The 16,698-nt window shown below is 43.8% G+C and overlaps 1 protein-coding gene across 2 annotated transcripts in view; it reads left to right on the forward strand.

The window, feature by feature from the left end:
* Window positions 1-16,698, forward strand: part of CROT (carnitine O-octanoyltransferase) — a 73,725-nt gene that overhangs the window by 7,505 nt on the left and 49,522 nt on the right. For both annotated transcript variants that reach the window (XM_088459617.1, XM_088459616.1), the window contains exons 2-3: window positions 11,081-11,215; window positions 12,500-12,624. In XM_088459617.1, coding sequence (XP_088315743.1) covers window positions 11,095-11,215; window positions 12,500-12,624 — 246 coding nt within the window. In that variant the 5' untranslated portion in view covers window positions 11,081-11,094. The remainder of the gene's footprint in view (window positions 1-11,080; window positions 11,216-12,499; window positions 12,625-16,698) is intronic.

The following is a 16,698-nucleotide window of genomic DNA, read 5'->3' on the forward strand; positions in this document are numbered from 1 at the left end:
GTTGTTCCACAACATCTTCCCCCTTCTTAGTCACCTGATATAACAAATCCTGACACATTGCCATGTGGGGATAGGACAAAGGACTATCAGGGTCTACGGGTTTACCATCAACTACTTTTACATTCTCCCTGGCTTTTACCAAATTCAACTGCTCCACGGCAAAGACCTCTCTTCTGACCTCTAAATCAGGCAGACGATCACCTGGCCCAACAACACTTCCCACCTCAATGGGAGGCACATCAGTTGGCGGGCCACCGTCACGTTCCGCATTCTCTAGTTCGCCAACCATAGTAGAAAAAGGGAATAACTCTGACTCAGAAGAAACTCCCTCCTCCACTACATCGACAACCTTCTCAAATGGATCGGGGTTGTTCACCTCTGGAACAAAACGGCTTTCCCACAACTTCCAGAAGTGAGCAAAGTCTCTCCCCAATATTGCATCGTACACCAGACCATGCACCAAACCCACAGAAACTATAGAAGAGCCACATGGTGTCTCGATGTTCACCTCGGCCGTAACATAATATCGAGTATCCCCATGTATGCAGGTCACACCAACAGTTTTCCCTGTATGCCTCAAGGGGTTCACCAGCTCAGCTTTTATAAGTGTCACCAAGCTACCAGAGTCTAACAGTGCCTCTACTCGGTTGCCATCTACAGTGAGTACACACATGTGCTTATCAGTCTCAGCCTGCCGGTCAGCCGTACAGGCTATCTGTGCAAAGAAAGACCCCCTGCGGTAGACATGAGCAGTATCACATTGCATAGGTTCAGTTGTAAGTGCACAATTAGCGGCAATATGGCCGAAGCCACCACATCGGAAACACCGAGTCATATTAATGTCTAGTCGTTTACGGGGCAAGAACCTTCCTGGCCTGGCAGGCCTGTCTCCAGGTTCTACACCCTCAGTCTTAGGTACATCCCACCGCCCAGCACCCTTCTCCCCTGGAACAGTCTTACCAGTGTCTGCGGGAGTTCGCCGGTGCGCCATCGGGGCTCGGTGGGGCATACTCATCAGCTCCTCAGCCGCCACGTACCTCTCCACCAGCTCGACCAACTGGTCCGCGGACTTAGGGTCTGCATGGCTCACCCACTTGCGCAGAGTCGCAGGTAACGATCGCAGGTACCGGTCCATCACGACCCTTTCCACGATCTGTGGTCCCGTCAGCGTCTCGGGCTGTAGCCATTTTGAGGACAGATGGACAAGGACATGCATCTGTGAACGTGGAGGCTTGTCCATATGGAACTCCCAGCGGTGGACCCGTTGGGCACGAACAAAGGTGGTGACTCCCAAGCGAGTTAGGATCTCCTGTTTTAGTTTTTTATAGTCCTTGGCATCAGCCAGGCATAAGTCAAAATAGGCCTTTTGTGGCTCCCCAGACAAAAAAGGTGCCACCAGACTTGCCCACTGCTCCTATGTCCAACTCTCCCTTTCGGCCGTTCTTTCAAATGCGGCGAGATAGGCCTCCACATCATCGCCCGAAGTCATCTGAAGTGACTGGCTCGTACGGAGTGAGTGGTGGTGGGAGGACCAGTAGTAACATCTCTGGGCCGGGCGACCAGGTGCTGTACCACCTCTCTTATGGCCTGGCTGTTTTCCGCTAAGGCCTGGCGGGTTTCCTCAATGGCGACCTGTTGTTGCCTCTGGGCTGTCTCCAAGGCCAACAGTTGCACCCTGGTGGATTCCTGCTGAGCCCTGGTAGATTCCTGCTGAGCTGCTGTAGCTTCCTGCTGAGCCCTGGTAGATTCCTGCTGACGTTTGTTTGTCTCCTGCTGAGCTGCTGTAGCTTGGAGCAAGGCTTTAATAATGTCCTCCATTTTGTCCCGGGGTGTAGGTTGGAAGCTGAACCTTGCCTCTCTGAGCATTGGCTGACGCCTCCTCTATGGGACTCCAAGGACACAGTGTTATTTCCACACTCACAAATTGGGTTTCTGTCCCTTTTTAATTTTTAAATGGAAAGTTTTCCTCTTGCTGCAACTTCAGTGTGTGTGGGTGCCTGCATTCTCCACCATATTGTGACACAGTTAGGTTAGGGGGTCCCTCTCCTGGGTAGAGGACTCCTTCCTTCCTTCCTTACACACACACACAGCAGCAGGGAAGCAGCACACCAGTCTGGATGCAAGTACAAGCTGGTCGGCGCCAGTCTTTATTGTACAATGTCAGAAACATAAAGAAAACATAAATATAAATCCTAGCCCTATCGGGGCACTAACTTCACAGGTAGTTTCCTCACTACCAGAACCTGGCAGGGCCTAATGCCCTCGCCAGCAACAAAAGCACAGCACAACACTCACAGTTAGGTATCCAAGTGTCTCTGAGCAAACTCCCTGTCTGCTCTCCCAGGTGAGACAATCAGCCCTCAACACACTAGGCTTATATTGGCCACTCTCAGGTGGAAAACTAACAAGCCTGATACCAGGCTGCGAGAACCAAAACCTGGAGTGGCCGTGGGTGGAGCCCTCCCTCTCCTCTCACCCACAACCCCCAGGTCCCAAACCGGCTTTTCAAAAAAGCCGAAACTCAAGCCTGCTACACTGCAGACTTTCTCCTGGGGGTTTACAACACAAAAGACAGGAATCTGGGACAAATGTACCTGCCACAGACCACTTTACCAGTGATCCTATCACACCATGTACTTGTCCTGCAATGTCTTGTACTGTATGTCACTGTTTTCTTGTTTTGTTCAACTGTTTATGTACTGTGATAATAATAACCTCCCCCTAGTGCCTAACCGTAACCCTACCAGCGGTGCCTAACCCATTCTGAGAGTGTCAACATTTCTGATATTGTGAACAGTTGAAATCCTGAGGATGACGACATGGTGCCTGTAACTGCTGACCCTGTGACTGGATACTGATCATGGCTTTCTGCATGTATAAATGTCTGATAACTGCACCTCATAAAATAATGCCTGGTCACCCTGTGATTTTCTGACCAGGAAACTGCTGCGTCTAAAGCGAGGATACGCTGAGATACGCCTATACTGTAGAGCAGACCTGGCCATAAGGTAGATGGCGATCTACCGGCAGCTCACGGAGCATCTGCAGGTAGATCGCGACCAACTGGAGTAAAATAAAATGGCTTCTGGAGCCTCGGAAGCCCAGCTCCCAGTAGTGCAGCGCGCAGGTAAATTCATGACATCACCCACGCGCTGTAAGGAGCCCGCCGCCGCTGTCTGCCTGCCTGGCCCCACAGAGCGTTCTGAGTGTCATGGGGAGCCGCTATCCCACCAGCACGTAGGTTCCTCACAGAGCACATCCCCGGACTGATAGTAGCAAACCTTCTGCAAGTGCCTGAGCCACTCCCGTAGGTAGTGGGTGGGGAGCGATTGTGCTGTAAAGGGGCCGCAGGGTGACGCTGCCAGGGCACAGCCTCCTCCTGCTGTGGTACCATGCCACCCCAAGCACCGGCTCCCTGCCGCACACACCGACACTGAGTGACTGACTGATTTATTTCTTTTTTAAATAAGACAACCCCTTATGTTATTAAGCAGTGGAGATAATTACAGTTTATTACAAGTTTATGGTATGGGGGGGAATGTAAGAGATTGCAGATTTGTGGCAACTCAGGGCCTGATTCACCACCGATCACAACTGCAAATGGAATAGCGATGATTCACGCAGTTCAACTACGATAGTATGCTAATCCATGGCGATTGCTATGCCGCCGCAGCACAACATATGGACGTCCACTTTACCTTACACACAACTGTAATGATTAGCAAGACTGCGAAACCATCGGTACCATCGCTTCCTCACACACACTCCTACCTTACTCGGGAATTGCTAACTTTATTGCACGCTATGAGCTGCGTACGGCATCGCAGCGGATGTGCACGCCCATGCAACGGCGTTCAAGCGCACTGGCACGGCTGTGTTTCCCCGAACACCCCCCCCCCTGTCACCACCCAAAAACTGTCCTTCCTGTCAATCACTCTGCGATGGGTCTGCGTAGTCCCTGCAATTGTAGTCCCGATCGCAGTGGCCGTTTTGCGCAATGCATACGCATGCCCAGTACACAACAATCGGTTGAATGCGTGCGTATTAGCAGTTACAATCCAAGCTGAGTCAGGCCCTCTGTTGTGTAATACTACTGAATGTTATGTATGTGAGAGCTGTCGTGTCATACTACTGAATGTTATGTATGTGAGAGCTGTCGTGTCATACTACTGTATGTTATGTATGTGAGAGCTGTCGTGTAATACTACTGTATGTTATGTATGTGAGAGCTGTTGTGTAATACTACTGTATGTTATGTATGTGAGAGCTGTTGTGTAATACTACTGTATGTTGTGTATGTGAGAGCTGTCGTGTCATACTACAGAATGTTATGTATGTGAGAGCTGTCGTGTAATACTACTGTATGTTATGTATGTGAGAGCTGTCGTGTAATACTACTGTATGTTATGTATGTGAGAGCTGTTGTGTAATACTACTGTATGTTATGTATGTGAGAGCTGTCGTGTCATACTACTGTATGTTGTGTATGTGAGAGCTGTCGTGTAATACTACTGTATGTTATGTATGTGAGAGCTGTTGTGTAATACTACTGTATGTTGTGTATGTGAGAGCTGTCGTTTAATAATACTGTATGTTGTGTATGCGAGAGCTGTCGTGTAATACTACTGTATGTTGTGTATGCGAGAGCTCTTGTGTAATACTACTGTATGTTATGTATATGAGAGCTGTTGTGTAATACTACTGTATGTTGTGTATGTGAGAGCTGTTGTGTAATACTACTGTATGTTATGTATATGAGAGCTGTTGTGTAATACTACTGTATGTTGTGTATGTGAGAGCTGTTGTGTAATACTACTGTATGTTGTGTATGTGAGAGCTGTTGTGTAATACTACTGTATGTTGTGTATGTGAGAGCTGTTGGGAAAACAAAATCAGTGCGCTTTCAGAGGTGGACTCTCTGGGGTAAATTTTCTAAAGTGAGAGTTTGTTGCCCATAGCAACCAATCAGATTCTAGCTATTATCTTCAAGAAGCTGCAAATTAAATGTTAAGTAGAATCTGATTGGTTTAAATTTACCCCTATGTATGCACCGTTGCGGTTTCTTACGGATTTAGACACATATGCAGTCACCGTCTCTAATGCCAGCGATCCCATCAGCACCTGTGATTGCTATTGTACAGTTAGGAGATTTTGCAGTAACAAAAATAAATTGCTCATTAGCGATAAATGTTTTTTACTCAAATATGTACTTTACGTTGGCTGTGGGGCCGATTCATAGTTGACTGCGGTTGCACTCGCTCTGCGTGCACGGGAACTAACTGCAGATATTCCCCCATATGACGATCTGCATGCATCTACGCAGCCGCACCGCCCCTATCCATATGCTTGTTCATGTCACCGTCCTCCATTATCTGCGCACACTTGCCTTATGGTGCAAGAGATCCATCTGAAATCAGACCTAGCTCGGCATATCCTGCGGTTCCGTCTGCACGCCCTCACTAAGCTTGGCCTGTATGAGAACGCCCAACTTGGAGCCGCTCAAAGATGTGTGCGCTCAGCTACAGAGCATGCGCAGTGCGCAAAGCCATAAGATCTGCCTGCAGAACGGACTTGTGCGAATCTCTGCGTCAGCCCCCGTCTGTTATAGTTTGTCTGTCCCTGTGTCTTTGTACATAGGGGCTGATTCAGCATTGCACGCTGGTTACCATGAATAAGCCATAGGCGAAAATGGGCATCTGGAACTGTGCCAGGGGTTCCCTCATAGCCCATGCTATTCAATAATGGTAATAGTAACAGCACTAGTGTTTGTATGCCGGGCAAACATTTTTAAGCAGCCCTTTTTTCAGCTGTGTACATGTGGTTATTGCTAAGAGAGAATATAAGATAAATGAGCATTGTAATAGTGCTATACCTCTTGTACACCCAGCGTCCACGCCCGCAGTTAATGTGGGCACAGCTGACTAATTAATTGACTCCACTGAATGCACTATCAGGATTCAATGTCATATCATGATGTTATGAATCCCATATCTGTGAATAAGCACACCGACTTTATTGTCCGTATTCTGTGAAAACTAGGTATCAGTGGCACACACATGAATATAAATGAAATGGTAATAAATTTAAACACCGTGTCCTAACAGTATTACCACAAGTAGATATGTTACACACTGCCTGGAGGGAGCATTCAGCTATTGTATATATATATATATATATATATATATATATATATATATATATATGCGCCCATCTATAAGCAGCATAGAGGGGCTGATTACTGGCTGATAACCTCTGTGAGCAAAAGGAACATGTATCAATTTATCCGTAGATACTTTGTTATTGACTACAGTGTTATTTTGTGTGTATCATAATACCTGATTGAGAGGATTAATACTGAATACCACATAGTTACATCCTGCAATATAATCAATAGCGAAAGGATGACAAAACCAGTGCACAATGAAATCAAAAGTGCAGCTAGTAAGTGATGCAAAATAGAGCAAATACCCAGTACTCAAAATGTCATAGAGTTAAATTAATAGTTGCACCACCTGCCAGCGTTCTCCCAATAAAGAAGTTTACATAAAGGACCCCATACATCAGAGATTGATTGCAGCAATTTGCAATCGATTGTGTATAAAAATCTTTCCCTATTTCAATCGATTGTGGCAATTCTGCAATCTGCAATCGATTGAAAAAGGGAAAGATCTTTATGCACAATCGATTACAAATTGCATGATTGCTGCAATCAATCTCTGATGTATGGGGGCCTTAAGTTGAGCGGTGTGTTTGATTTATCTATGGTGATTATTGATTTATATTTACACACCAGTCAACTCATGTAAACTTGTTTATTGGGAGAGCGCTGGCAGGTGGTGCAACTATTAATTTAATTCTATGCAATATAATCAAGTTACAACAAATCCCTGCGAATTGCATAATCAGGGCAAAAGAGTTAGCAGTATAGAGGAATTGTTTATAGAGTCTTGATTTGCGCTTCTGTCAGAATTTATTAGGAGTGATTTATCTTTTTTTCAACCTAACAAACTACTGAGAAAATACTGTATGTAATTAAAACAATAGATTTCCCATATTTATTCTGGATTTATTAATTGTACAGGGGAGTATCGCAAAGTTATAACTAATTACCTATTGTACATGTGAATATAGTCTGTATTAAGCTGTGTACACACCTATACAATCAAACTTAAGATGCGATCGTTCCCAAAACACAGCCGATCACGCGCGTACAGACTCTTTCGATTCTAGCTACAGATGTAAACAGAATTACCATAATGGGGAAGGAATATATTATTAATATGAAAAATTATTTGAAGGGTACCATGGCAAATCTTCATAGGTTTGTTGTGTAGTCCACATTCTAGCGTGCACTTTGTTTTGTTGCAGTGAACATATATTGGCATATGTCTGACATATAGGGGGAGATGTATGATGCTCAGAAGCGGTATTAGCGCACGTTATGTGCGCTGATACCGCTTCTCCCCGATGTATGATCGGGGTTTGGGTGGTAAATAGCGCCCCTGTCATTATCGGCGCTGCTATCTACGTTAGCCTGGGCCATGTATGAACGGTCATATCGCCTGACTGTTTGGCCTGCTGTAGCTGTCGCGATCGACATCTACAGCCTGACGCTGCCCTATTCCCACAGCAGGAACAGCGCTGTCCCTGCTGCAGCGGCTGCCGGCTCCAGGATGCGCTCGGGGATCTCGCGATACTTGCGAGATCCCGCGCATGCCCAGTGGAGTCGGCCGGGACTGACACACAGTGCATCAGCCCTAGGCTGATGCGCTGCGGTCACTAGCGGGTAGCGCCGAAGGGGGGAGTTATCGCTCCCCCTCTCCAGCCAATGAGATGTTCATACATCTCATCGTTAGTGCTTCCTGCTTCGCCTCGGTAAAGAGCTATAATACATCTACCCCATAGTTCCATGGCAGCAATACATCACATAGGAACAGGCCGGGATTTTAACATGCGATGTATCCCTGGCATGGGAGTATTTAGGGGCATATACCACTTTATGTTCAAAGGATTCAAACTGTCATATTGTAGCCATTAAGGCAAAAGTAGGTTTTCAGGTAGATATGTTTTGTCATGTATCCCACTTTTTAATGTCCATGTAGGCTTTTTTTGGCTGTATTGGGTGGGCTACACTATAATATTTCAATTGGAAATTATTTTGTATTGCTTGTGGATGCCAAACTGTTTGGAACAGGCAATTGTGTTTATTTTTTAAATTATAGGATAATATGTGATAATGGTAGAAACAGGTATAAAGTGATTATTGTTAAGCAATAAGGGTATATTCTATATACATGTATAGTGAATTTGTTAGCAATTTGGGTCGAAAATGTGGTTATTTAACGAAAATAGGGCGAATATTTAACAAGATGGTATTGTTTACAAGATGGAGACGAGACTACGTAGCAAGGAAACGCCCACAGAGGCAGCTGCAGCATAATAATCGAAAGAACGGCGAGAATATCGATCGAAAGTGCGTACACACTGCACTTTTGTTTCGATATGCTCCCGATCAGTCAGATGAAAATTAAACTGACCATGAGCTGCGAGCGACCGATAAGTACATATGCCAAGCGTTTTTTAACGTTTATCGATCGAACGTTCTGCATTGGGGCAGCGTACACACCTATACAACCCAATGGCTGTTCTATCGTTATCGAAAGAACGGGATGCAGTCAAAAAGCTGGCAGTCTAAATGCCGGCCACCGGCTTCCCGACTGTCAAACCCCGGCAGGGGACTAATGACGCCTGTCATACCTACGGTGGGAGCCTAACGCCTGGCATACCGAACGAAGGTAAGCTGGGTGCCGGGTGCAGACAGCCGCGGGGGGGAGGGTTAGGTTAGGGGCTCCTTGGGGGTGGGGGGGAGGACAGGGTTAGGCACCCCCCCTAGGAGGGTTAGGGTTAGGCTAGGGGAAGGGAGGGTTAGGGTTAGGCACCCCCCATGATTAGGTTTAGGCTGCGGGGAGGGCGGGTTAGGTTTAGGTACTTATGGGGGAAGATTAGGGTTAGGCACTAAGGGGGGAGGTTAGGATTAGGCACCCCTAAGGGAGCGTTAGGGTTTAGGGGGGTGAGAGGGTTAGGGATAGTTAGAAACTTACCTTAGTCGGGATCCTGCTGTTCTGCTTTCCAGCGTCGGTATAACATCTGCCGGTATTTCATACCGATCCCAAAAGAACGGCCCGACGATTGTATAGGTTTGTATGTACCCAACTTTACTGGTAGGAATCTATCTGTGACAATAAAGAATAGATTATAGTTCCATCTCATGTTCTAATGCTAAGTTATGACATCACTGAACGGTACACTTGTGTGACACCTCTTGCTGCATTTGCATATTTGCAAGGACGGAATTGCAAAGCTGTTTGCGTGCAGCTTTGCAATTCCACCCACTACTGAATCACCCCCAGAGTGTGTATTTTGTATGTGTGTGCACAAACACGCAAGTTTCTGTGTTCATGTATGTCTATTATTGTGTATGTGTGTAAGTAGGTTTGTGGAAATTACAAATGAAAAGGTGCTTTATCCCGTGTTTTAGTGTTGCTTTTCCTTTGCATGCATGTGAAGAATTGGATCTATATACACATAAACTCTGGACTCTGCCCCCAGCATGTGGTGTTAGCGCTTTGAAAAAACTACAGGTGGGAGTGAGGACTGGACTGGGACTGTGCATGTTCTGTGTTGTAGCAGCAAAGATTATTTTAGGAAGGAGCCCAGTAGTGGTGTGTGATGGTGGTGGTGGGGGCGGGGGGGGGGTTGGGGAGGGGGGGAGGGGGGGTGTACTGATAAATTATATACATACACGACAAATGCAACAAAACCTTGCAGTGTAGTAAAGCCTGCACTTTCGACTCCCCTCTCCTACACCCTACACTGGCTCCCCATCCCCAATTCACGCTTCTCACGCTCACTTATAAAGCCCTCACCCAACCCACTCCCGTTTACATCTTTGACCTTATCTCCCACCACACTTCTGCCCGCCCACTTTGTTCCACAAATACATGCCGCCTCTCCTGCCAACTGATTACCTCCTCCCACTCCTGCCTCCAAGATTTTGCCCGTGCTGCTCCTTACCTCTGGAATTTTCTCCCTCTCTCTATCAGACTCTCCACCTAATCTTCAAACTGGCTCAAAGCCTTCCAGCTCTCATCCTAACCCGCTGCTCCTTGCTCCTTCCTCACTGTCTACCCCATCTGTGTCACGTCTGTCTGTCTGCCCCTTCCCTTTTAGAATGTAACCTCTCACAAGCAGGGCCCTCTTTTCCTCATGTGCTCCTCCTTCCCTTATTTCAACTGGTGTCTGTACTAAGCCTTGGAGAGAGAGAAAGTGGATGACGATAAAGTACCAACCAATCAGCTGCTAACTGTCACTTTGCGCATATTATGTGTGCTGATGCTGCTTCTCCCCAAAAAATTATTGGGGGGCTGGGCAGTAAATGACAGGAGCGCTGTAAGCTGGGAAATGTATGAACGGTCAGTTCACCTGACCGTTCCGACAGCTGCAGCTATCACTATCGACAGCTGCAGCTTGTGTTGCCCTACCACCGCTGCAAGGACAGCACTGGCTGATGCACTGTGGGCTCTAGCGGGGATCGCCGGAGGGGGCAGCTTTCACTCCCCCCGTTACGGCAAATGAGATGTTTATACATCTCACCGTTAGTGCCTCCTGCTTTGCCTCGGTAAAGAGGCGAAGCACAAGAGTTATAGCGGCACGGTAAGTGCCGCTATAATGCATCTCCCCATTTGAAAAATTACAGGAGCTGATTGGTTGGTACTTTATCTCCATCTACTTTCTCTCTCCATGGCTTAATACTTTTCTAACTCACCACAAAGGCACCTAACACTTGGTTGCTGACTCCCTCCTGCTTATTTAAGTTTGTGATCGCTAATGCAGCAATGTTTATAAACCATGTCCTTGTCCTGCATTGTCTGTACTGTTAATAACTGTTTTCTTATGTGCTCATTTGCTTATGTACTTTGTAAGGCGCTGTGTAACCCTTGTTGCACCATATAAATAAGGGATAATAGTAATAACCTGGGATAATGCATGACCTGACCTGCGCCATTTCCTTTTCCTATAGATGACTGGCTCTGGATGACCATGGAGAATCATGTGTATGAGTCTGCAGAGGAGAAGACCTTTCAGTACCAGGAGTCGATGCCTCCGCTCCCAGTTCCTTCCTTTGAAGAGTCTTTGTCTAAATACTGCGATTCGGGTATGTGCAAAAAATCCATTGTCCACATAGACCTGATTGTACTCATTACATTTATTAGCTTACACTGGTGAAAGTAAATACATTGTGCTGGCTGTCTGATTCCACAATCAGCACAATGTTCTGTGTCGGCACTCCTCCTTCAGTGTGGTATATGCTCATTTCAACAAGAACTAATTTTGGGAGCCAGTGTGGTGAAAGCCCCCGAGCGATTTCCAGTGCCCGCTGACACGTCTGGACGGGTCAGCACTAGTGGTTGGCCATGGGGACAACAAGTATGGACAAAGGCCCTGATTCAGAGCCGGACGCTCTGACAGAGCGCTCGCTCTGAATCAGGGCCGGCCTTCTTGATTTTTAGAGCGGCCTCCGGGCCGCTCGCATAGCTGTGGGTGACCACCCACAGCTATAGCGAGCGGCCAGGAAGATGGTCGAGATGGTCAAGACCATCGGGCTTGCGATGAGACCCTTGTGGTAGGGTCTCGTTGCCGCAAGCCCCAGAGTGCCTTCGGCTCTAACAGAGCCAAAAGCACTCCCACTGACATCACTTGTGATGTCAGTGGGGCCGGCCCCAGACGGTAGGAGTTCCCATAGGAACGCCTCCATCTGGGCAGCCACTCCCCTGGCCCGCCCACCAAAGGGGGCGTGCTGTCACTCAACATCGACAGCACGCCCCCTTTGGTACGAGACCCGGAGCGACGGTTTGCCTGTCACTATCCATGTCTTGCGCATGCGCACGACGGAGCCGGCTCCGTCATGCGCACTGGGCCACCATCGACCCGCTTGCGAGCGCATAGCGCTCGCGAGCGGGTCTGAATCAGGCTGAAAGTCTGTTGTGCCTTTCTTCAAGTGCTTCCTTGCAAACATATGTCAGATATAACTAGATATGGTTCTAGGTGTCACTTGATATTTGGTGTAGGATGGACAAAGACTGAGAGAGCAGGGCTGGATTTTATTTCTCTTTTTCCTCCTCCTCATCTGTTATTTCTGTATTTCCTCTTTGCTGTGACTAACATTCTCCTGCATTTGCAGATATTTTGTGTGGCTGGAACCATTGCAGGGCTGGGGTAGCTTCTCATTGGCTGTTAGAGGGAGCTTCTCTTCCTGCCCACGGTCAGGGTTCATATGCAGTATAAATACTATGCCATATGTACACAGTCATTAGGGTGTAGATTCTAAAGTAAACAGAAAAATCTCCTTTTGCTTTACGTCTACAAGTCATATAGACCAGATAATGATGTCACAACATTGATTGGACTGTGTTTATGTATTTTCTTTGTTTCTTTACAGTAAAACCATTTTTAAATGAAGAAGAATACGGGAAGACTTGTAGGATTGTGAAGAACTTTGAGAATGGAATAGGCAAAGAGCTGCACCAAAAGCTATTAGAGCGGGCGAGAACAAGAAAGAACTGGGTAAAAACTAAACTTACATTTCTTACCGTATAATTGATAACAGATGTTTATGAGGGTGTTCTGTAACCGTTGCAGAATCCTGACATACACTTAATCAGTTTGGGGACATTGACTGAGATTGCAGCCAGTTACTGGCAGCTGGAAGAAGTGAGGACGGACCGTGCGGAGGGGGCTGGAGAGCCACAATGTGACACTTGAACTGACCATTCAGGAGACACGATTTCCTACAGCTTAGCCACATGAGCAGTAATGCTGCATACACACTGTACAACCTGCACAACTACAGATATCACTGACTTCCCTCCAACTTTCTGTAGTGCAGGGCAAACGATTTTGGGTGTACACACTGATAGATATATATGATAGATTTGTACACACTGATAGATATATATGATAGATTTGTACACACTGATAGATATATATGATAGATTTGTACACACTGATAGATATATATGATAGATTTGGGTGTACACACTGATAGATATATATGATAGATTTGGGTGTACACACTGATAGATATATATGATAGATTTGGGTGTACACACTGATAGATATATATGATAGATTTTGGGTGTACACACTGATAGATATATATGATAGATTTGGGTGTACACACTGATAGATATATATGATAGATTTTGGGTGTACACACTGATAGATATATATATGATAGATTTTGGGTGTACACACTGATAGATATATATGATAGATTTGTACACACTGATAGATATATATGATAGATTTGTACACACTGATAGATATATATGATAGATTTGTACACACTGATAGATATATATGATAGATTTGTACACACTGATAGATATATATGATAGATTTGGGTGTACACACTGATAGATATATATGATAGATTTGGGTGTACACACTGATAGATATATATGATAGATTTGGGTGTACACACTGATAGATATATATGATAGATTTTGGGTGTACACACTGATAGATATATATGATAGATTTGGGTGTACACACTGATAGATATATATGATAGATTTTGGGTGTACACACTGATAGATATATATATGATAGATTTTGGGTGTACACACTGATGGATATATATGATAGATTTTGGGTGTACACACTGATAGATATATATATGATAGATTTTGGGTGTACACACTGATAGATATATATATGATAGATATTGGATGTACACACTGATAGATATATATATGATAGATTTTGGGTGTACACACTGATAGATATATATGATAGATTTGGGTGTACACACTGATAGATATATATGGTAGATTTGGGTGTACACACTGATAGATATATATGATAGATTTGGGTGTACACACTGATAGATATATATATGATAGATTTTGGGTGTACACACTGATAGATATATATGATAGATATTGGGTGTATACACTGATATATATGATAGATTTGGGTGTACACACTGATAGATATATATGATAGATTTGGGTGTACACACTGATAGATATATATGATAGATTTGGGTGTACACACTGATAGATATATATGATAGATTTTGGGTGTACACACTGATAGATATATATATGATAGATTTTGGGTGTACACACTGATAGATATATATGATAGATTTGGGTGTACACACTGATAGATATATATGATAGATTTTGGGTGTACACACTGATAGATATATATATGATAGATTTTGGGTGTACACACTGATGGATATATATGATAGATTTTGGGTGTACACACTGATAGATATATATATGATAGATTTTGGGTGTACACACTGATAGATATATATATGATAGATATTGGATGTACACACTGATAGATATATATATGATAGATTTTGGGTGTACACACTGATAGATATATATGATAGATTTGGGTGTACACACTGATAGATATATATGGTAGATTTGGGGTGTACACACTGATAGATATATATGATAGATTTGGGTGTACACACTGATAGATATATATGATAGATTTTGGGTGTACACACTGATAGATATATGATAGATTTGGGTGTACACACTGATAGATATATATGGTAGATTTGGGTGTACACACTGATAGATATATATGATAGATTTGGGGTGTACACACTGATAGCTATATATGATAGATTTGGGTGTACACACTGATAGATATATATGATAGATTTGGGTGTACACACTGATAGCTATATATGATAGATTTGGGTGTACACACTGATAGATATATATGATAGATTTGGGTGTACACACTGATAGATATATATGATAGATTTGGGTGTACACACTGATAGATATATATGATAGATTTGGGTGTACACACTGATAGATATATATGATAGATTTTGGGTATACACACTGATAGATATATGATAGATTTGGGTGTACACACTGATAGATATATATGGTAGATTTGGGTGTACACACTGATAGATATATATGGTAGATTTGGGTGTACACACTGATAGATATATATGATAGATTTGGGGTGTACACACTGATAGCTATATATGATAGATTTGGGTGTACACACTGATAGATATATATGATAGATTTGGGTGTACACACTGATAGATATATATGATAGATTTGGGTGTACACACTGATAGCTATATATGATAGATTTGGGTGTACACACTGATAGATATATATGATAGATTTGGGTGTACACACTGATAGATATATATGATAGATTTTGGGTGTACACACTGATAGATATATATGGTAGATTTGGGTGTACACACTGATAGATATATATGGTAGATTTGGGTGTACACACTGATAGCTATATATGATAGATTTTGGGTGTACACACTGATAGCTATATATGATAGATTTGGGTGTACACACTGATAGATATATATGATAGATTTGGGTGTACACACTGATAGATATATATGGTAGATTTGGGTGTACACACTGATAGATATATATGATAGATTTGGGGTGTACACACTGATAGCTATATATGATAGATTTGGGTGTACACACTGATAGATATATATGATAGATTTGGGTGTACACACTGATAGATATATATGATAGATTTTGGGTGTACACACTGATAGATATATATGGTAGGTTTTGGGTGTACACACTGATAGATATATATGATAGATTTGGGTGTACACACTGATAGATATATATGGTAGATTTGGGTGTACACACTGATAGATATATATGGTAGATTTGGGTGTACACACTGATAGATATATATGATAGATTTGGGGTGTACACACTGATAGCTATATATGATAGATTTGGGTGTACACACTGATAGATATATATGATAGATTTGGGTGTACACACTGATAGATATATATGATAGATTTTGGGTGTACACACTGATAGATATATATGGTAGGTTTTGGGTGTACACACTGATAGATATATATGGTAGGTTTTGGGTGTACACACTGATAGATATACACTGGTGGCCAAAATTGCTGACACATTTTGAAACTTGAATGTTTATCAACTTCGAATGCTTATAAAAACTGTTACACTTCACGCAGTGCTATGATTCATATATGAAATTAAATGAAATTTAATGCTGAATTCAACACAATAAACAGAGGTCAAATATTTGCATTACAAGGAAAGTTATGCTGTGAAAACAACACTTAGGGTGAAAATCCCTGTGTACTTATGATGTTACTGTCCTATCAGTATTTCGTTGGGTATGCTTTATTTTTCAAGAGCGCAGCACAGCGACGTGATCCAGGATTGTGGCGTTAAGTGAAAATGGTCTTTCGTATGCAGCAATTGCGAGAGAAGTTGGTGGGAATGTGACATCAGGAGTAGGAAAGTTTTGTTTACGCTATCAGGAAACACAATCTATACAAAACAAAGAAGGAAAAGGCTGGAAAAAGTGCACAACAGCTGTTGATGATAGGAGAATAAAACGAATTTGTGTCAGGGACAGATGGATGTTATCTGCGGCCATTAGCAGTGAACTGAGTGCAATTGGTGTTTTTGTCAGTGCAAGAACGGAACGGAGAAGACTAACGGAGGTTGGCCTAAAAGGTAGGATTCCCCGAAAAAAGCCATTGCTGAATAAAAAGCAGCGGCAGAAACTAATACAGTGGGCAAAAGAACACATTGCATGGACAGA

This window comes from Taudactylus pleione, unplaced genomic scaffold (assembly GCF_031769625.1).
Source record: "Taudactylus pleione unplaced genomic scaffold, aTauple2 ptg000916l, whole genome shotgun sequence".
NCBI classification, from domain to species: domain Eukaryota; kingdom Metazoa; phylum Chordata; class Amphibia; order Anura; family Myobatrachidae; genus Taudactylus; species Taudactylus pleione.